Raw genomic sequence first — 21,284 nt, 5'->3', positions numbered from 1 at the left:
TACAAATGGTGGCGGATGTTTCTTGGCGGCTGCCGATGTCGCAATGTCCAATACTTCATTCTGCTTTAACATTGCAGGTTTTTAGCGGCATGGCTGTTGAAAGCCAGGTGCTAAGGGACCAAGGTCTGATTGATTCGGTAATCTCCACTATGTTGGCACAGAAGTCATCTTCTTGAAGATTTATCATCGTACGTGGAAGGCCTACATCTCCATGTGTGAGATCGGGTGACGTCCACGTACATATTCAGTTTCTAGGATCTTGCTGTTTTTGCTGCGGGGAGTGGATCAGAAACTTGCATTAAGGGGCAGATATCAGCTTTGGCTTTCTTTTCAGCGACCTTTGGTGACTCATTCATTGGTGAGTACGTTTGTCATGTAGCCCCGCCGGTTCGACCACTACTACCTTCGTGGGATTTGAATCTGGTGCTCTCGGTGCTTCAGAAACCGCTGTTTGAAAACAGGGAGATTCCCTTATTGACACTTTCTGAGAAAGTAGCTTTTCTAGTGGCCATTACATCTGCCAGGAGGGTTTCTGAGTTGGCAGCCTTGTCTTGCAAGTCTCCCTACTTGATCCTCCACAAGGATAAGGCGATGCTGCGTCCGCAGCCTTCGTTTCTTCCAACGGTTGTTTCGGCCTTTTCATCTAAATGAGGACATTGTGTTTCCATCGTTATGTCCTTGGCTGTCACACCCCGAAGAGGTGGCTTTGCATTCCTTGGACATGGTCTGGGCTCTGTGGGTGTATCTGTCTGCTATGGCTCCTTTTCAGAGGTCGGACTCGCTGTTTGTATTGGTGGCTGGTCCGAAGAAGGGACTGGCGGTCTCATCGGCCACCATCTCTCGGTGGGTCAGACAGATTGTAGTTCAGGCTTATGCCATAAGGGGACAGGCGCCTCCCTTTCCTGTCACGGTGCATTCTACCAGGGCTCCTCCCTTTCCTGTCATGGCGCATTCTATCAGGGCAATTTGGTGCCTCTTGGGCGTTCTGACATCAAGCGTCCATTTCCAAGGTGTGTAAGGCAGCGACCTGGGTGTCCATTCACACTTTCGCTAAATTTTACAAGGTTGATGTGAACGCATCTATGGTTGCTTGCTTCAGCAGCAAGGTTTTGCACATGGCTGTTTAAGGTTGCAACTCCTCCGTTGAGGCGCTCTGGTTGTTATGGGTGGAGTTATTTGCTGTTCCCACCCCTCGTTTTCTTTGACACTGCTTGGGGACGTCCCTAAGGTCAAGAAGAGCTGCTGTGCCTGTCAATGAATGATAGAGAAATAGGATTTTATGGCATGTACAAAAATCCTTTCTCTGAAGTTCATTGATGGACACAGCACCCACCCTATTTGTACTGCTTTTGACTAAGCTGCTGGATATAGTGTGAGGGGTTATAACCAGTAGGACCACCCCCTGGGTGCTACAGTGCAAGTGTTGCGGTTTTTAACAGTTTCTGCATAGTCCTCTCCTAAAGGGGCGATATAACCCTAAGGTCAAGAAGAGCTGTTGTGTCCGTCAATGAACTTCAGAGAAGGATTTTAAGGTGAGTACAAAAATCATATTTTTACATTGATCGGTGGATTTTTATAGCACTGATCAATGTAATGTCACTGGTCCCCAAATGTAATTTGGGGTCAGTTGTCCACCACAATGTTGCAACCCCTCTAAAAATTGCAGATGGCCACCATTACCAGTAAAAGCAATAAAGTCCCTAAATCGATCTCACAGCTTGTAGACACGATAACTCTTGCGAAAACCAATCGATGTGCGACTATTGCGATTTTTTTTTTTTTTTTTTTTTTTTTTTTTTTTTTTTTTTTACCTAAAATATGTTAAAGAATATATCAGCCTAAACTGATTTTTTTGGATATGTATTATAGCAGAAAGTAAACATTTTTTTTTTCAAAATTATCGATTTTTATTTTATAGTACAAAGAATAAAAACCGCAGAGGTGGTCAAATGCCTCCAAAAGAAAGCTCTATTTGTAGAAAAAAGGACTTAAATTTTGTTTGTGTACATCGTCGCATCGTCAATTGTTAAAGCGACGCAGTGCCGTATCGCAAAAATGCACTGGTCATTAAGGGGGTAAAACCTTCCGGAACTGAATGGGTTAAAGGATTCGGAATACAAAGCAAAACCCACAGGCATCTTTTGAGTTGCCAGAAAGAAGCCTTTACTGTGCCAATGCCACAAAATAGTCCGGTTGGACATATTGGAATCGGTCTTTTGTGACATTAGCACAGTAAAGGCTTCTTTCTGGCAGCTAGACCATGCAGTTCATTTGTGTTCAAAGTATCGTATTGTGCTTCTTAAAAACCACTTTTTTTTTTTTTTTCCAGAGCAGCCTGTATATCCCCTGAAGTTACCTGTGGGATTTTCTGTGTATCCCGAAAAATTTCTCTGGCTTTTCTGGCTGCAGTCGGTCTTGGCCTATCTGACCTTGGCTTGGTATCAACAGATCCCTGAATTGTATACTTCAGTGATTGAACAGTGTTTACCAGCAAAGTGGTTGTAAACGCAAATCTAAAGAAATTGGCTTTTTGCCATAAATGCATTTTAATGTAAACCTACATACAGCTGTGAGTGTACCGCATAACAATGCTCCCTGAGCTTGTCTCAGCTCTCCTAAAACTGCTGTTCTGTGGGCGTGGCTTAGAACTGGAAAATAGTAGGTGGAGATGCGATGTCACACAATTCCCCAGTTATACATACCCTCCAGCTTTGGTTCAAAAATGAGCACAGCTATCTGATATCTGTAAGTCTGTGAGCATGTCTCCTGGGTACATCCAGGGGAATACGCAGGGGCCAATGACTATATCAGCTCTGCTTATAGGAATCCTGCAGCCTATTTTGACGGTGTGGATCTAAAAAGGAGCCAAACTGTGGTAATGGCTTCATATTAAAACTATCCTTTAAGACAGTTTTTTGGCACGATGAGTCATATCTTAAATATTCATGCCAAAATGTCCCGATTTTTCTGCCAGGCGATGCAAGTTTTTGAGCACAACTGTACATCTAGTCAGGATTTGCAGTTTTGCCATTGGCTCGTGCTGCTGTTAATCAAATCCATATGGGGAGGGGCTGAGTCTGGCATTCGTGTCTATGAACGCAAATGTTGGACTCAGGAGTGTGCCCGCAGGGTAACCCCTTTGGGAAAGCACTTCCCAGAGGGGTTTAGCTTTTGGGGGGAGGAGCAGAGGCTGCTGCCGGGCGCCCCAGAAGACATGGATCGGGGCCACTCTGTGCAAAACGAGCTGCACAGCAGAGGTAAGTATGACATGTTTGTTTTTTTGGGATAATTCTATTTTCTAATAGTGTCTGCTGTGTTAAACAGTAGGTTAAACATGATCTTTTTCTTGGCTCTCCATTAGTAACAATACAGCCATCTATTTTTTTTTATACAGCTTTTGGTTGTCAGTGGTGCAATGCAATTTTTTAATTTTTTTAGGTGTCAAACCAAAATGTGTGATTTTGCACGCAATCAAAGTCTTTATGTTCTTGTCACTGGCCCCATTGTAGCAATAAAGGTTTACATTTGGTCCTAAATGTGACATACCATTTATCACACCATTTATCACTGTAATCAGCAGTGGCTTGCTTTCCCAGAAACCTACAACTGAAATTCTTAACCAATAACTGCTTTCTTTTCAATTAAACTTCTTTCAAATGTCTTCAGCAGCCTTACCATTTGACTCCAGTATGTGTCAAAGGCACAGCTTATGGGGAATCTAAGTCCACATGGTTATTCAAACAACTTTAATTTTACCCTGTTCTCTACTCAATTTGTGGTGTTTTGCCTAAGAAGCAGGTATTGGCAAGGTTAACCCTTTTTTCGTTTTTAACGGTTAACAATCTTTGTACTTCATGAAACAGGATTTAACTATTGTGGCCCATTTAATAAGGTTTGTGAGCAAAATTGTATAATGCTAATGGTTTTTTCCTTGAAACAGCCCTCTGATTTCAATATCTGGCAGTCTTAATTACATTTTACAAAATTAACCTGCTGACTTTTCTCTCTAGTAGCTAAAGTTTTCTTTTTGTTTTGCACTAGCGCATATATTTGTCCCAGTGCATTGCTCTTTTAATATATACTAGATGGGCCCATCACAGAACCTTACAATATGATTTGACTGAATATATTTAACAATTACAACCATTTCATTTTATTGCTTTTTGTTCTGCAACCTGAGGTTAGAATAAAAATAGAATAAAAAAACTAGTGTAAACTGATATAGTGAGGAAAGTCAATGCTGCTTCTAAAATTAGTGTAAGCAGTTTAGCAAGTTACTTAGACTGTCATTACTAAAGACTTGTATGTTGCAGATCACTCGTAAACCTTCATGCCATGCTATAGACCAGTGATGGCGAACCTTGGCACCCCAGATGTTTTGGAACTACATTTCCCATGATGCTCATGCACTCTGCAGTGTAGTTGAGCATCATGGGAAATGTAGTTCCAAAACATCTGGGGTGCCAAGGTTCGCCATCACTGCTATAGACCATACTGCTACTGAGAAAATGCTGCAAACATTGTCAAGTATTTCTGACGAACTCTAAACCCACAACAGGTTTTGTACTTACACTTACAAGTTTTTTTTTTTTTTCTGAGAAACAAGGGGAACCCACCCAGCAGATACTGGTGGAGGGTGGTGATTAAGTAGCCACAGTATGGAAATACATGCAGAAAATTTTTACAAATTTTTTGGGTATATACAGGCTGGAAACTAGACTGTTCCAGCCACTATCTTGCGTGTTTTCTTTATGACATCTTGCATTCTCCCTCCACACAGATCGCCATCTCCTGAACCTATTTATAATAGTGAAGGGAAACGTCTTAACACACGTGAGTTCAGGACACGAAAGAAATTGGAAGAGGAGCGTCACAACCTGATCACAGAAATGGTGGGGTTAAATCCAGACTTTAAGCCACCTGCAGACTACAAGTGAGTAGAAGTTTGAGGGTATCGTTTTGTTTTGTAGTGTTTAAAATTTTAAATTTACTGTAAATGATTCAAAATCACCAACTGTTAACATATTTTCTCAAATCGCCTTTCAGGACAACCCCGGAGAGAGTGTAGCTCCACCTTGTAATTAGGAAACACATGCCCACTTTAAAAACACCTCCTCTTCCTCCATGGCTTCAGTTATTGTGTTTCCTCCTTGGAGGAAGCATGTGCCTGAACCAGGGAGAGCTACACTCTCTGCAGGGGAGTAAGGCTTACCTTTCGTTGCAGGTTGTTTCTTTTTGACCCCCAGCAGCATCTCCACGGGGAGAGGACTCCTGGAGCTCCTGGTCCCGCCATCTCACGGGAGTAAGGACCCTCGGAGTGCCGGCGTCGGGTGCCCGGTGTCCGCTGGTTAGCGCTGGGAGGGCTCTGTTGCTGGCGGAGGCCGCTGCAGGTCAGCGGCATGGCTCCGTTTTCGGCGCCGGGTCCCGGGCGGCGACGGCGTCGTTCACGGTGACGCGCGGGCGCTCTGAGGGGGCGTGGCGCCGTGGTTCAAGCGCCTGGAACGCAGGGATCATGGGGCGGGTCAGGTGACCGCGTGCTTCCGCTTCCGGCCGGCCCTGATGACGCGGCGGCCGGGAAAATTTAAAACGACAGAGCTGTTTGTGATAGCTGCCTCACTCAAACGATGGAAGAGTGTAAGCCAGCTATGGCGGAGACAGGCGCCCCTAGCACCGGTCCAGCCCAGGTACGTAAGGTGCACTGCCACCCTCTGCTTTACTGTTGGGCTATGTCTTTGTCTGTTCCCCCCTCTTGGGGGCCTGTCGCTGCAGGTCAGAGGTGGACTTCGCTCTGACCTTTTGCAGCCTAGTTCTGGGGTCTCACTAGTGGTCTGTTTGGTGGTGGGTCTCTGCACTGGCTTGGTGTTAAGCAACTGGTTGTTGAGAGCTTTTAGTGAGTTAAACCTGTATGTCGTTTCAGGAAAAATCACTAGGAAAAGCTAGACCAGGTCAGAGAAAATGTCCTTCTTGCAAGACCCCCCTCAGAGATTCATGGCAGAAGGCAATGTGCAGAAATTGTATCAGAGAATTGGTGGAAGAGGAAACATCTCAACAATATAAGGATTTGTTTTCTTCGGTTAAAGAGCTGACAAACTCCTTGAGTTCAGTCAGGTCCATCCTGATACAAAACCCTCCCACACAGACCGAGCCTCAGAACTTACCGCCCAGCCCCAGGGCGTCGTCATCCAGACAGGTGGAAACTGAAGAGTCTGGAGACGAAGGGGGTAGTACTCTCATCTCCTTCAGGGATTCTGAGGAGGAGGAAGAGGAAGAAGATAGCAGGGGCTCCAAATTCAAGCTATCACTAGAGGAAGTAGATGATATTCTAAAAGCAATCTACACTACTCTAGAAATTCAAGAAGAAAAAGTACAACTGTCAGTTCATGACGAAATGTACCAGGGGTTGGACGAAACAAAACGGAGAGTTTTTCCAGTCCACAGGGTCCTCTCAGACTCAGTGAGAAAGGAGTGGAAGGACCCAGAAAAAGCCCCTTTCTTCTCTAAAGCTCTCAAGAGAAGGTTTCCCTTCGAAGATAAGGACTCAGAGGTTTGGAACAAAAAACCCAGAGTCGATGCAGCTTTCTCGCAGGTATCCAGACGAACGGATCTAGCCTTTGAGGATATGGGGATCCTTAAAGACCCAATGGACAAAAACGCTGACTCCATCCTTAAAAAAGCTTGGGATGCTGCGTCAGTCAGTCTAAAACCAGCAATGGCAGCTACGGTGGTGGCCAGGAATCTGGAATGTTGGGTAGAGAAGCTGAAGAGCCATATTGAGGCGGGGACACCCCGCAAGGATCTCTTAGAGTCCTTTCCACTGATCCTGAATGCAGTCAAATACATGGCGGATGCATCAGCAGAATCGGTTAAACTGGCCGCTAGGTCTTCGGCTCTTGTAAATTCAGCCAGGAGAGCAGTTTGGCTGAAAACATGGTCTGGGGACACTGCTTCTAAGGTCAAGCTGTGTGGTCTTCCCTTCTCGGGTGACTTGCTCTTTGGTCCCGATTTAGAGTCTGTGCTGGATAGAACAGCCGATAAAAAGAAGGCTTTTCCAGTTAAGAAAAAGCAGATTGCCAAAAAGAATTTTCGTGCTTTTCAGCAGTCCCATAAAGACCAGGAGCGCAAGAGCAGATGGGGTTCACAGAAGGGCAAAGGCAAGGGTGGAGTCCTCTTTAGATCTCCCCCAGAGCAGTCCCCTAAGAGCAAGTGACAATATCTCCCCAGTGGGGGGGAGACTGTCAGCTTTTCGCGAACAATGGGACAGGCTGTCTCCAAATCTGTTCGTGAAGAGCGTTGTCGATCAGGGGTACAGGTTGGAGTTTTCAGAACTACCCCCGAGCAGGTTTTACGTGACAACATTGCCAAGGGATCAGGAGAAGGCCTCTGCAATGAAGCTTTTGTTACAGGAGCTGATACAGCAAGAGGTTCTAATTCAAGTCCCAGTAAGCCAGCAGGGCGGGGGTTTTTACTCACATATTTTTCTGGTGAAAAAACCCTCAGGGAAGTACCGTCTAATCCTGAATCTGAAATTTCTGAACAGGTTCATTCGGTACAAACATTTCAGGATGGATACAATTTTCTCCATCACAAAGCTGTTGACCCCAGAATGCTTCATGGCATCCCTGGATCTGAGGGATGCCTACCTTCATATACCAATTCATCAGGCATCGCAGCAGTTCCTGCGCCTGGCATTGAAGGTGGGGAGTTCGGTATGGCACCTCCAATTCAGGGCTCTGCCGTTCGGACTCTCGTCCTCTCCCAGGGTCTTTACGAAGATTATGGCAGAGGCTTTGGAGCCCCTGAAATTGAAGGGGATTCCAGTCGTCCCTTACCTGGACGACCTGTTTTTTGCAGACTCCAGGGAGCAGGTCCTAGTCAATCTCCAGAGGGCCCAGTCTCACCTCGAGGGCCTGGGATGGCTTCTAAATCTAGAGAAGTCAATCCTGACCCCCTCACAGGAAATGAAATTTCTGGGGTATACATTAAATTCGATTCTCCAGAAAGTTTTCCTGCCGTTGGAAAAACAGGAAAAGTTGCAGCTAGCTGTACAGCGGATACAGAGCAACCAGACAGTCTCAGTCAGGACGGCTATGGAAGTTCTGGGCCTGCTTACGGCAGCAATCCCGGCTGTTCAGTGGGCCAGGTTCCATTCCAGACCCCTTCAGAGGGAGGTTCTGTCAAGCTGGTCCCATCAGGATCCTTTGGAAAAACAGCTAAAAATTTCGTCAAGGACGAAAAGGGCTCTTTGGTGGTGGAGAGACCGGGCAAACCTCTCAAGGGGCCTGGTGTGGACCTTTCCTGTGGACAAGCGCCTTACTACAGTCGCAAGTGCCTGGGGCTGGGGAGCCCATCTGGATGGTCAGACATCTCAGGGGGTCTGGTCCAAACAGGAAGCTCAAAGATCATCCAACTGGAGGGAGTTGAAGGCGATCTTTCTGGGTTTAGTGGCCTTTCAGCAGAGTTTGAGAGGCCACCACGTCCAGGTGTTGTCAGACAACACGACAGCGGTTACCTACATTATGAAGCAAGGGGGAACCAGAACCAGAAGCAGGAGCTTGATGGAGCTGGCCAATCTGTTGTTAGCCTGGGCAGAGCAGAACACAGCCTCACTATCGGCAGTGCATCTGAAGGGCTCTCAGAATTTGTTTGCGGACCTCCTAAGCAGGCGCAAATTGCTGGAGACAGAATGGAGTCTGAATCAGGAAGTGTTCCTGATGATCTCTGAGGCCTGGGGGGTTCCACAGGTAGACCTTTTTGCCAGCCAGCAGAACTCAAAGGTGGACAGATTCTTTTCTCTTCACCGAGGAGATGCAGCAATAGGGTTGGACGCATTTGCTCACCCCTGGCATTACCAGCTGTGCTACGCCTTTCCCCCCTTTCCTCTAATTCCACTAGTATTGAGGAAATTCAGGGAAGAAAAGACAGACTTAATACTAGTCACTCCTTTTTGGCCAAAAAGGCCCTGGTTCGCGGGTCTTCGAAACCTAGCCTCGAAGCCCCCATGGAGGTTACCACTCAGAAAAGATCTGTTATCCCAGGTGACAGTAAGTCATCCAGAGGTGGAACTCCTACAGCTAACCGCCTGGTTTCTGAGGAGGACCTATTAAAAGCCAAAGGTCTCTCAGATAAAGTGGTAAAGACCCTGCTGTCTAGTAGGAAGGCAGTTACACAGGCAATTTACATGAAGGTCTGGAAAAAGTTCAACTCCTGGTGCAGTTCTAGAGAACTCAAGGTCAAGAGCACGGTGTCCGTCTTGGAGTTTCTCCATGAAGGAATGGAGAAGGGTCTTGCAGCCAGTACCCTGAAGACTCAGGTGGCTGCCTTATCAGTTTTCTTTGAAAAGACTTTATCTAAAGAAACTTTAATTTCTAGATTTTTTAGGGCTCTTGCTCGAAATAGACCGGTAGCCCTTAAAGACTTTTTCCCAGTTGGGATTTGTCTACAGTTTTACAGGGTCTCTCGGGAGCACCGCTTGAACCCTTACAGGAAGCTTCTTTACAGAAGGTGGTTTTAAAAACAATCTTTTTGGTGGCCATCACCTCGGCCAGGAGAGTCAGCGAGCTCCAAGCTCTAGCTATTACAGAACCCTTCCTTAGAATTTATCAGGACAGGGTGGTACTGAGGACGGATCCAGCATTCCTACCGAAAGTATCCTCAACTTTCCATCGATCGCAGGAAATAGTGTTACCTACATTCTCTGCAACCCCAGCAAATGCAGGAGAGGAAGTTTTTCACACATTGGATGTGAGAAGGTGTCTATTACAGTTTCTGAAAGTTACTAAAGATTTTAGAAAATCAAACGCCCTCTTCGTGATATTTTCTGGATCACGCAAGGGGGAGAAAGCTTCTAAAAGTACGCTCGGTAGGTGGCTTAAGTTGGCTATAACAGAAGCCTATAAAGCAAAAGGAGAAATACCTCCCTCAGGTATTGCTGCCCACTCTACTAGATCCACGGCAGTTTCCTGGGCTGAAAGGGCCGGTGCAACGCCTGAACAAATCTGCAAGGCTGCCACTTGGTCCAGTTATTCGACATTTCTCCGGCACTACCGGTTAGATCTACTGTCTGCAGCAGATCAGGCCTTCGGCAGGAAGGTACTGCAGGCAGTAGTCCCGCCCTAGGGTAAGTTTCTCGGTTATCCTCTCCGGGGTTGTCCTGAAAGGCGATTTGAGAAAGACTCAGTTAGACTTACCGGTGACAGTATTTCTAAGAGCCTTTCAGGACAACCGTTACTTCCCTCCCTAGGTTATGCTTAGTAAATGTATTAAGTTCTACCATGGTGTTGTGCTTTCTGTGCTTTGTTTTCCAGCGTCGAAGGCCACAATAACTGAAGCCATGGAGGAAGAGGAGGTGTTTTTAAAGTGGGCATGTGTTTCCTAATTACAAGGTGGAGCTACACTCTCTCCGGGGTTGTCCTGAAAGGCTCTTAGAAATACCGTCACCGGTAAGTCTAACTGAGTCTTTCAGTCTAGTTGCATAGCTAAGATAGCCAAGTTCGAAAGTAGACTGGTATCAGTGTTCAATCTCCCAACTGCAGCCCTGGTTCAAAGAAATTTAAAAATAATTCACTGGTAGCAGTTAACAATTTTGCAGAATGGGAGGGAAAAATCCCTTCCAGACTTGGTTGTAAGACCCCTTTCACACTGGGCAGTTTTCAGGAGCTTCAGTGCTGGAAATGGCCTCGAAGCACCTGAAAACCGCCTCCCATTCATGCCAGTGTGACTTTTCACACTCGGGAGGTGTGCTTGCGGGACGCTTCAAAAAGTCCTGCAAGCGGCATCTTTGGGGCGAGATGGGAGCGCTGTATCCTAAAACGCTCCTGCCCATTAGAATGAATGGGCAGCGCTTTCAAAGCACTTGAAAAGTGATTTTAAAAGTGTCGCAAAACAGGAATTTTTAACCCTTTTTTTGGGGAGATGAAAGCTCTCACTAGCGACCAAAACGAGTGGCGCTTTAACGGCTGGCGCGTTTTTAAACTTAAAATTATTCTAAAGCAGGTCTTTTTTTTTTTTTTTTTTTTTTTTCCCTTCTATGTGTTCTATGCACTTGGATGAAAAGCCTGTGTGTAGCAGCCCCTATCAACGGATCTGAATGGACAGGTCACCACTGACATCCGTTGCGCCATAGACTAGCATGGAGTGCCTGTTCAGGCACTCCATGCTAGTCTATGGCGCTGGCAAAACTGACAAACGGACCTGAATGGTTCGACAATGTGAAAGGGGCCTTATACTTTTGTCATTCCATTTATTTACTTATAACTCCATTTCTGAACTTTAGTGTCTCCACTAAAACTCACCACTTTCCACAACAACCCAAAATTTTCAAAATCCAATTGTCATATAGACAGAAAGTGACATGAAATAAGGAACGTCTTCTGTCGCTTCTTCCCCAGATATCCCTGTTGTTGCAACTGGTTCCCCTGCACCTGCGATGCCTACGGACGCTTTGACGGTGGTCCTGGAGGCCTTTGTTGCCAGGGTGGAAGTGCCATGCAGGTGCAAGGGGGGTAAAAAAATGCCCCCTCCCCCCCACACCGTCTTCTGGGGAAAGCTCTGATTCAGACTTGAGCCCTGCTGTGACAGGTGGCTCCTGTTCTGATGTATCAGATGATGCGGACCAGAACCATTCAGACAGTGAGGATGACTGTCTCCGGGTCAGCACAGGAAAAGGCGCTTGTAGGAGCACTTATTACAGTGGTGCGGGATACCCTAAAAATGGAATATACGGCCATGTTTACCATGTGGTAGGGTCAGCTTTGCGGCCAGTGTTAGCCATGTCCTTGGTATCGCAGATGCTTACTTAATGGGCAAAATCTTTGCACCGTGAATTGGGAAGCAACAGGCTTCTCCAGTCTGGGTGGAGCTGACAGACCAGTTTGTGCAGGGCCTTAAGTATGTCTGTGATGCGGCCTTAGATACGCCCCCCTTGCTCTCTAGAGCCTCGTTATCGGCAGTAGTGCTACGTCGCCTGATTTGGCTGAAATGCTGGTCTGCGAACCAGGCATCTAAGAAAGCACTGGCAGACTTGCCCTTCCAGGGAGAGATGCTATTTGAAGCCTCGCTGGATGGCATGAAGGTCACTGGGGGTAAGAGCACATTATTTCCACAGTCCAGAAAAGAGAAGGAGCCACACCATAGGCAAGGGCCCTCCTTTTCCACTCAGAAGTGGATTTTTTGCCCGCCCGGCTTGACAGGTAAGCGCTCCCAGTTCTACAAGGTGCCTGCTGAGGGACAAAAGCGTCCCTGGTTTCGCAAGCCTGTGGGCAAATCTGTTACTGCATGACGGTTTGCCCCTGCCCGACTCTAGGGTGGGGGTCGTCTTCGGGAATTTACAGCCTGGTGGACCTTCCTACTTTCCGACCAGTGGGTCTGTGAACTGGTTTCCTCAAGGTACAGGAGTTTCTTGTCCGCCAAACAATTTTTTTCCCTCCAATCTTCATCAACTGGCTCGTCGGGAGTCCCTGTTCGGGGTAGTACAGGACCTGCTGCTGCGCGGGGTGATAGTACCTGTACTGACGCCAGAAAGGTTTCAGGGATTCTACTCCAATCTTTAGTCCCAAAGAAGGAAGCGGGTTGTCCGGTCCTGGACCTCAAGGCCCTCAACAGCTTTGTGAAAGTACAAAGGTTCAGGATGGAATCGGTTTGCTCAGTGGTCGCTGCACTCCATCAGGGGGTTTTCTGGCATCCCTGAACATCAAGGTTGCATACTTGCATGTCCCCGTAAGCATCAGAAGTTTCTGCGATTTGCGGTTGGGCATGAGCACTACCAATTTGTAGCTCTCCCTTTTGGCCTGGCGACGGCACCGAGGGTCTTCACCAAGGTGCTAGCCCCAATTTTGGCTTTGCTAAGGCAGTGAGGGATCGCAATCGTGGATTACCTGGTCAACCTCTTTCTGAGGGCAGCTTCTCCTCAAAATTAAGGGAGGATGTGGCAATCGCCATGCAAAAACTTTAGAGGTTTGGGTACTGAACCTCCAGAAGTCGGTGTTGGTGCCGACTCAACACCCTGGAGTACCTGGGCTTGCTTCTGGACTCGGAGGTGAGAGTCCTTCTCCCTTTGGATAAGCTGCAGACTTTTCAAGCTGCGGTGAAGCTGTTGTTGTCCCTCGGTTGTTGACGCTGCGTTTTTGAATGCGAGTCCTGGGTCTCATGGTAGCCACTTTCGAGGCGGTACCGTATGCTAAATTCCACACTCGAGTCTTGCAAAAGGAGATCCTGTCAAAATGGGACAAATCTGTTATCTCTGGATTGTCATTGGCCAGCTAGTCAGGAATTCCCTGCTCGGGTGGCTGTCTCCGGCCCTTCGGTCCGGGAAGTCATTCCTTCCTCTTGATTGGACGAGGGAAGTTTGAGGCATACAGTTGGCCCAGGGTCAATGGACACAGGAAGAATCCAGCCTGACGATCAACGTGCTGGAACTTCGGGCGATCAGGCGGTGCCTCTCCACTTGGTCAGAGACTGCAGGGGCGTCCAGTCAGGGTCCAATAGGACAACGCTATGGCGTATGTCAACCAACAAGGAGCTTGGCCGCAGCACTGGTGGTCGCTCACATCCTGCGGTGGGCAGGGCGGCACGTGCCGGCTCTGTCGGCCGGGTACATTCTGGGCATGGAAAAGTGGCAGACTACCTAAGTCGTCAGATGCTGGACCAAGGGGAATGGTTGCTACATCTGGATGTATTTCGGCTCCCTTGCCTAAGGTGGGGCACGCCAGATGTGGATCTCCTGAACTCAATCGGAAGGTACAGAGGTTTGTGGCCAGGTCAAAAGATCCCTGGGTAGACGCGTTGGTGGCTCCATGGGGGCATTATTGGCTGAATTGTTTCACAGCGAGGAGTGGCTCACAAACTCTTCTTAAGCACCATTAAGGGACAGATATCAGCTTTGGCTGTCTTTTTATTTATTTTCAGCGACCTTTGGCGACTCATTCAATGGTGAGTATGTTTGTTCAGGGAGTTTGACCACCACTGCCTCTATGGGATTTCAATCTGGTGCTCTCTGTGCTTCAGAGCTCGCCGTTTGAAAACAGTAGGGAGATCCCCCTTATTGACACTCAGAAAGTAGTAGTCTTTCTAGTGGTGATTATATCTGCCAGGAGGGTTTCTGAGTTGGCAGCCTTGTCATGCAAGTCTCCCTACATGGTCCTCCACAAGGATAAGGCAGTGCTGCGCCTGCAGCCTTTGTTTCTTCCAAAGGTGGTTTCTGCATTTCATCTAAAAAGGTTGCTTTGCATTCATTGGGCATGGTCTGTGCTCCTGCGGGTGTATCTGTCTGCTATGGCTCCTTTTTGGAGGTTGGACACACTGTATCGGTGGCTGATCCAAAGAAGGGCCTGGCAGTCTCATCTGCGACCATTTCTCTGATCAGACAGATTGTGGTTCAGGCTTATGCCTTAAGTGGGCGGGCGCCCCCTTTTCCCGTCACGGCACATTTGACGAGGGCAATTGGTGCCTCCTGGGCTTTCCAACATCAAGCGTCCATTTCCTAGGTGTGTAAGGCAGCGACCTAGTTGTCCGCTCACACTTTCACTAAATTTTACAAGGTTGATGTGAGCGCATCTTTGGATGCTTGCTTTGGCCACAAGGTTTTGCAAGCGGCTGTTTAAGGTTGCAACTCCTCCGTTGAGGAGCTCTGGTTGTTATGGGTGGAGTTATGTTCTTGCTGTTCCCACCCTTTGTTTTTGTTTTTTTACTCTGCTTGGGGACGTCCAAAAACTTGGTGTATAACTGGGTGACTTCCTGTGTCCCTCAATGCAGCTTATTTTTCAGAGAATACATACAATTTGAGGCATAAAATAAACCAACGACATCAAACTGCGCTATGTAAGAAAGCTGTCTGAGCCCCAAGTGTGTAGTGATGGCTAGACTCCCCAGTGCTCAATAAAACTTGATTCTAAATGTCCACAAGGTGGCATGCATTAACCCATAGTAAGCAAGCACATTTTAGATGGCTGAATTCCTGGAGTTGAGCTTTAAAAGTTTACCATTAAGAGACTGAGGACATGGCTTTGTAGTTTTTTTATGAATAATACAAGTTAGTATTTTAGGCTGTAATAGATGTTTGCAACGTTAGTCATGGTGGATTATTGGTAATAGCTTTAAACAGATTTGGCTATTATACTTTTATACATGTGTGCATATTTAGATGTCCAGATATTGATATTTTCATTTTGCACATATAAAGCTTTACTTTTAAAATCTTGTCTTGATCTACCATTGCTTTCTTTAGTTTTTCTTCTCCACATTTTCTTTCAGGCCACCTGCTACGCGAGTCAGTGACAAGGTTATGATCCCTCAGGATGAGTACCCAGAGATTAACTTTGTGGGTCTACTGATCGGTCCAAGGTATGGGACTAGGTCCATAATTTTTACTTATTCTTTTGGTGCCTACTTTTTTTTAATTTTTAATTTTGACATTTTTTTTTTTTTTCAGAGGAAATACATTGAAAAACATTGAGAAGGAATGCAATGCTAAAATTATGATCCGGGGTAAAGGTTCAGTGAAGGAAGGAAAGGTTGCACGCAAGGATGGGCAGACTCTTCCTGGTGAGGATGAGCCGCTTCATGCCTTGGTAACGGCCAATACTATGGAAAATGTCAAGAAAGCTGTAGATCAGGTAAGCGGTGTTCGAATTGCCTTGAATAAGCACTTGGTGCCTTTTAATCTGTAAAAGGTTTAATGAAGAATCAGGCTTTCAACATTTTGAATTTTAGTAATTATAGACTAATTCAACTTTTATTTAAGAGGCACTCTTAAAAATCTTTTCTAGAAGTTATTGGTAATGCTTGCTTGTTTAGGGTTTGTTTTTTTGTTTTGTTTTTTAAGATTCGGAATATTCTCAAACAAGGTATAGAGACTCCAGAAGATCAGAATGACCTTCGCAAGATGCAGTTGAGAGAGTTGGCACGGCTAAATGGTACTCTGCGGGAGGATGACAACAGGTAAGGGTTATTTAACAAATCGCACCTACTAATATTCTTCATGGCAGATCTGATTACCCTTGCAAGATCTGCGTATATCCAAATGCCAAATATTCATAAGGCCATTATTTAATATGTTGCGTTTCTAGCTCAAGTTGATAACCACTATTAATTTTGCAGGATATTGCGGCCCTGGCAAAGTACTGAAACGCGTACTATTACCAATACCACCCTGTGTACAAAGTGTGGAGGTGCTGGCCATATTGCCTCTGACTGCAAGTTTACAAGGTAGGTTCTATGGACAATTTTTAAGGTAAAGCATGCGCAGTTTTAAAATAAATAATCTATATAGATCTATCTCTGCAGGCTGACTAGCAAAGGGGAAGCAGTATACACATTTAACTTGTCGCCATACAACTGCATGTTAAAGAGGAGGTAAAGCCTTCCTTAATTGTATCTACAGGTAAGCCTACAATAAGGTTTACTTGTAGGTACTGTAAATATCTCCTAAACTTGCACCGTTTAGGAGATATTTACTATATCTGCCGCCATTGGTGCATGCGCTCTGAAGGAACGTTTCTTCAGGGCCTTGTGATGTGGCCAGCTTCTACACGCATACGCATGACGTCATTGCGGCTCCGGCTGGAGTCCACAAATCCAGAAGAAACTCTGTACGTGATCCAGCAACAGTATAACTATGCTTTTGTCAAATGGTTAAAGCTGTTTTTAGACAATATTTAGCCAAATCGTTTATGGCATTTATTAGGGGGATACATTTGTGTTTTCTTTTCATACATCAGGGGACACAGCCATAGTGGTTACTATGTGGGTTATAGGCCACCTTCAGGTGATAAACACTGGCACGCCCTGAATTAAAAAGTGCATTACCTATATAACCTCTCCCACTGGTGGGGGCACCTCAGTTTTTTTTTCACCAGTGTCTAAGGTGTTGGTCACGAGTAAAGATGTGCTCTGCTGAGCTCCACTGGAGCAATCCTTGCTGGGGCTAGCCATGCTGACTGGAGATTCATTCAAAGTGTCCTTTTTTTTTTTTTTGCGCCAAATTGAATTGTACCCTGGCCTCGCATCCGAAGAAACAAGGTTTTGCCTGCGAATGCTTCTTTTTTATAGAGAGCTGGACCCTGGCATCCAGTACTTTTTGGTAGTGAGGCCATAAAGTTTTACTGGCAGGGTGCTGTTGCAGGTCCAGGATTGTGGGTTACCTCTAGGTTCTGCCACTCCTGAAGGTTTAACAGAGCCCACCGTGAAGGGTGAAGATTGGGTCTGTTAGCTTCCCATGGCATGGTTTTCTCTGGTAAACTAAGTGGAGTTATAATTTTCTTATGAAATGTCTCCTTTAAAGTAGTAAATGCTGTCATGCCTATGTGCCCCACTGGGGGCTGTATTGAGTACTCGCGCCTCGTGTTTCTCGGAGCCACGTTGTTTGGAAGCAGATCCTCCTTCCTGCCGCGCCACAAACCTCCGGTAAGTCTGGGGGGTGGGGTTCTCTCTCCCCACAGACACCCCCCTATGCTAAAATGTCTTCCCCTCTTTGGGGAATGAAGAGCTTAATTTTTTTTAAAAGGCGTGAGCGGCGCGCTGCTTGTGGCTTACAGGACCCCCCGCCATTTCCCCTTCCTCCCAGGGATCCCACAGGATGGAGAGCTCACGCAGGAAAAAATGTTTTTTTTTTTTTTTTTTTTTTTTTTTTTTTTTTATAAAGGAAAGGTGATGCAGGGTTTAGCGCGGCGTTGGCATCCAGCATGCAAGGTTTTGTTTTTAAAATATACCTCCATGTGTTTTCTATACAACTATGGAGGGACCGGAGCAAAAGTGGCATTTAAAGTTGGTGACACAGGTTTTTTAAAAGATCCCTCTGACACATTTACTGCTGCATCAGGCTGAACCTTAATAGTGTTGAAGCTGAACTATTGCAGGCGATTTCTTCTGATGGTACCTCTGCTTTGTGTATCGGGCTAAGGTCAGAAAGGTGGTTAAAACACCCCCAGAAATAGAGGAAAAAGAGTCCTCCTCTAGCTTTGGTAAGCTTACTCATCTCTACAGATGGCATCCTCCCCTGAGATGGAGTGACTGGTTAGAGTAAGCATCAGGGCCATGACATGTTTATACTTGGTTTCAACACTGCAGCCCCTGTGTATTTTACCAAAGGTTCTTTTTTTCCCTCAGCCATGACTGGTTTTAATTTTTATTAATTTTTTTAAAAAGCTTAGCGACGGTAATTGCACAGGTTCTCTATCACCGTCTAGGAACCTCTAACGGGGGAACTAGGGGAGGGAGAAGATGAATCCCCCCGGGACCGTGTATGACTCCTCTTTTGAGGTGTCAAATGCGGGAGAACCAGCTGGTTTCATTGTCCCCCACATTTATGCTTCATAACTGAGTGTTTGGGTTCATTAAAGCCTCCACAGACTGTGCATGCTTTTTCCTGTCCATTCATTGTTGGGAAAGCCTTTTGTATCCGTGAAGATCTCCCATATGTTTTCCTCCTAAGAAAGGTTTTATACTTTATCTTATGGTGGAGGAAATTGACTAAGTACAGTATACTAGCAATTAACGCAGTATATCCTCTGTGAATAAGAGCTGTTATTGCCAGACAATACTCAAATGCTTAGACATACAACAAATAAAAGTTGGAATCCCTATTAAAAAAACAAAACAAAAAACACATTTTTTTTTCTCTGGCAGATTGAGCAGCCTGTTGGCCGCAATTGCTTAATCGTTGTGAGGCCGGTTTAACAGGTACTCTAGGTATCCTGCTCAGCAGGGCCCAGGATTCTGGCAGCTTTATGTTTGCAATAACTGCTTGCGAGTTTCTTTTATAGAACTTGCACAAAGTCCTCATGCAGGTGCTGGCTTATAAACTAGCCAAACGCACAACTGCTGAGATGCCTACGGAGGTTTGTACCTATATAAGCAGATGCTATGCACGGTTCTGTGCACATTGTTGCTAAACACAAGCAGCTAAAACGCATGAGTGCAGGAATGCACAACAACGGAGGATAAACTTCCATGCGGATACTCCTGGCTAGTCTTCCTTTACGGTGGAACAGCTATTTGAGGATGTTTGAATAATTCATCCAAAGACATTCTAGTGGGAAAAGTACCCCCCCCCCCCTTTTTTTTTTTTTTTTTTTTTGTAAAGGACTAAATATATTTTTTATTTTAAAAGCTCCTTCTGTTTGTGCCAGGGGCATCAGCCTCCAGGCAGTCACGATGGCTTCTGCCATCATGGTCAATAGTTAATCCTCAGATTTAACCCTAGGGGTTACTGTAGCCTCCTTTTATCAAGAGGCACCTCGCTAGCTCAATAGGGGGGAATTCTTCTGCAGTTCTCATAGATCTGACAGGAAGACGAATGGTGGACTAACTCAATAGCTCCAACCTGGAGTTCCAAGATTCCAAGTCTCCTTGTTTTTTTTCTCAGATCAAACGTTCCTAAGGATCCAGAGAGTCTTCCTCACCGCATGGAATTTATCCGATCGTAGTCTCCTTCCTTCAAAGGGGAGAACTATCTATCGACATCCTGGAGGCTTATCTCCATGTGCCGATCTTCCCTGCTCACCAGAAATTTCTACGCTTCAAGGTAGAAAATCTTTACTTCCAGTTTTCAGCTCTACCTTTTCGGGCTAGCTAGTGCACCTCGAGTGTGTATAAAGCTCCTGGCCCCTCCTTTAGTCAGATTAAGGGCTCAAAGTATAACGATACTAGCCTACTTAGACTATCTACTCTTGATAGATAAATCGGTAGCCCGTTTAAACCTAGATCTGATTCACAGTCAGCTACCTGAAATACTTTGGTTGGCTCCTCAACCTAGTAAGATCATCCTTAAAACAATCAAGGAGATTGCAGTACTTGGGGCTGATTATAGATGCATGCCACTAAAGGGTATTTTTATCCCAGGGAACAAAGAAATATCCCTTATTTTTCTTGCATGTCTTAGGAAAGATGATGGCTTCTTCAAGGCTGTTCCTTATGTGCAGTTCTGTTCAAGACTGCTGCAAAACCGTATCTTGACAACTTAAAACAAGATCCAAACTCTGGTCTTCCCTTTGCGTTTATTTGCCAAAGTGCATCAGAGCCTCAATTGATGGTCGATAGCCCAAGATCTTCTAAAAGGAGGACCCTTTCTACCAGTTACCTGTAAAGTGGTAACAGATGCCAGCCCTTTCAGCTGGGGAGCAGTCCTGGAAGAAACGTCTGTCTCTAGGGGAAATGGTCCAGATCAGAAATGACCTTGCCTATCAATATTCTAGAGATTTGGGCAGTAAGCCTGGCCCTGGAGGCCTGGACGCTCAGACTTATTGTCCTGTCAGGATCCAGCCTACGGCCACATCACCCTGAAAGCGTGCAATCTCGTCTGATCTCGCACCTGGATGGGAGACCACCTGGTAATGCCAGGTGCCGTAGGCTCAATCCAACAGTGCCACAGCGGTGGCTTATCTCAATCACCAAGGGGGCACGAAGTCATGTGGCCCACAAAGAGGTGAATTTTTTTCTGTATTGGGCAGAAAGCAACATTCCTTGCCTATCAGCAATGTCATTCCAGGAATGAAGAATTGTCAGTACTTGAGTACTATTTTTTTCCGGGAGAATGGTTCCTTCTCTCTGGCATAATTCTGTGAATATGCCAAGGGGAGTTCTGGACGTGGGTCTATTGTCGTCCGGGTTCAACCAAAAGAGCGACAACTGTGTCAAGGACAAAGGATCCGATGGCATGCAAAACAGATTCCTTATTTTCATGGGATCACTTTTTCACTGATATATGCTTTCCCTCCTGTTCTGCTTCCATGCCTTTTTCACAGGAGCAAGCAAGAAGGGAAGTAGGTGATTCTTGTGGCCCATAAGTTCTTAGTTTACCGCGATCATAAAGATGGTGATGGGCGACCCTTGGTCCCTACCACTGTGGCCAGACCTTCTTTCGCAAGGTCCAGTATTGCATCCTTACAAACGCTAAATTTAACCGTTTTGGCACTTGAAACCCACATTCTAAAATAAGACCATGGGCTGTCCGCTTCAGTAGTTTCTAGTAAGTAAGTCTTCTCTAGTTATGCTAGGAAGCTGGCCTCCAGTGTCATATACGAAGTCTGGAAGGCATATGTCTTCTGGTGTGAATCCAGGGCTTGGTACCCCAGGAAATATGTCATAGGTAGGATCCTTGAATTCATACGGATGGGATTAGAAATTAAGCGGAGTACTTTCAGAGGCCAGATATCAGCCTTATCTGTGTTTTTTCATCAACCACTTTTTAGTCTGGTTCTTATTCAGGGGGAAACATGGATTAAATTCTCCAGTTAGGTCTCCCCTGAATGCTTGGGATTTAAGATTAGGCCTGTCGGTTTTACAAAAAGTCT

At 45.9% G+C, this 21,284-nt stretch overlaps 1 protein-coding gene across 2 annotated transcripts in view; it reads left to right on the top strand.

Annotated features, from left to right (window-relative positions):
- The window catches only part of SF1 (splicing factor 1), a 133,285-nt gene that overhangs the window by 92,792 nt on the left and 19,209 nt on the right, over positions 1 to 21,284 (top strand). For both annotated transcript variants that reach the window (XM_077457764.1, XM_077457772.1), the window contains 5 exons: positions 4,781 to 4,933; positions 15,247 to 15,336; positions 15,425 to 15,608; positions 15,818 to 15,933; positions 16,093 to 16,200. In XM_077457764.1, coding sequence (XP_077313890.1) covers positions 4,781 to 4,933; positions 15,247 to 15,336; positions 15,425 to 15,608; positions 15,818 to 15,933; positions 16,093 to 16,200 — 651 coding nt within the window. The remainder of the gene's footprint in view (positions 1 to 4,780; positions 4,934 to 15,246; positions 15,337 to 15,424; positions 15,609 to 15,817; positions 15,934 to 16,092; positions 16,201 to 21,284) is intronic.

This window comes from Lithobates pipiens, unplaced genomic scaffold (assembly GCF_037356315.1).
Source record: "Lithobates pipiens isolate NorthernLeopardFrog02 unplaced genomic scaffold, aLitPip1_a1.2 Scaffold_10, whole genome shotgun sequence".
NCBI lineage: Eukaryota > Metazoa > Chordata > Amphibia > Anura > Ranidae > Lithobates > Lithobates pipiens.
The sequence above is the reverse complement of the archived record's forward strand: the minus strand, read 5'-3'. Positions and strand labels throughout refer to the sequence as shown.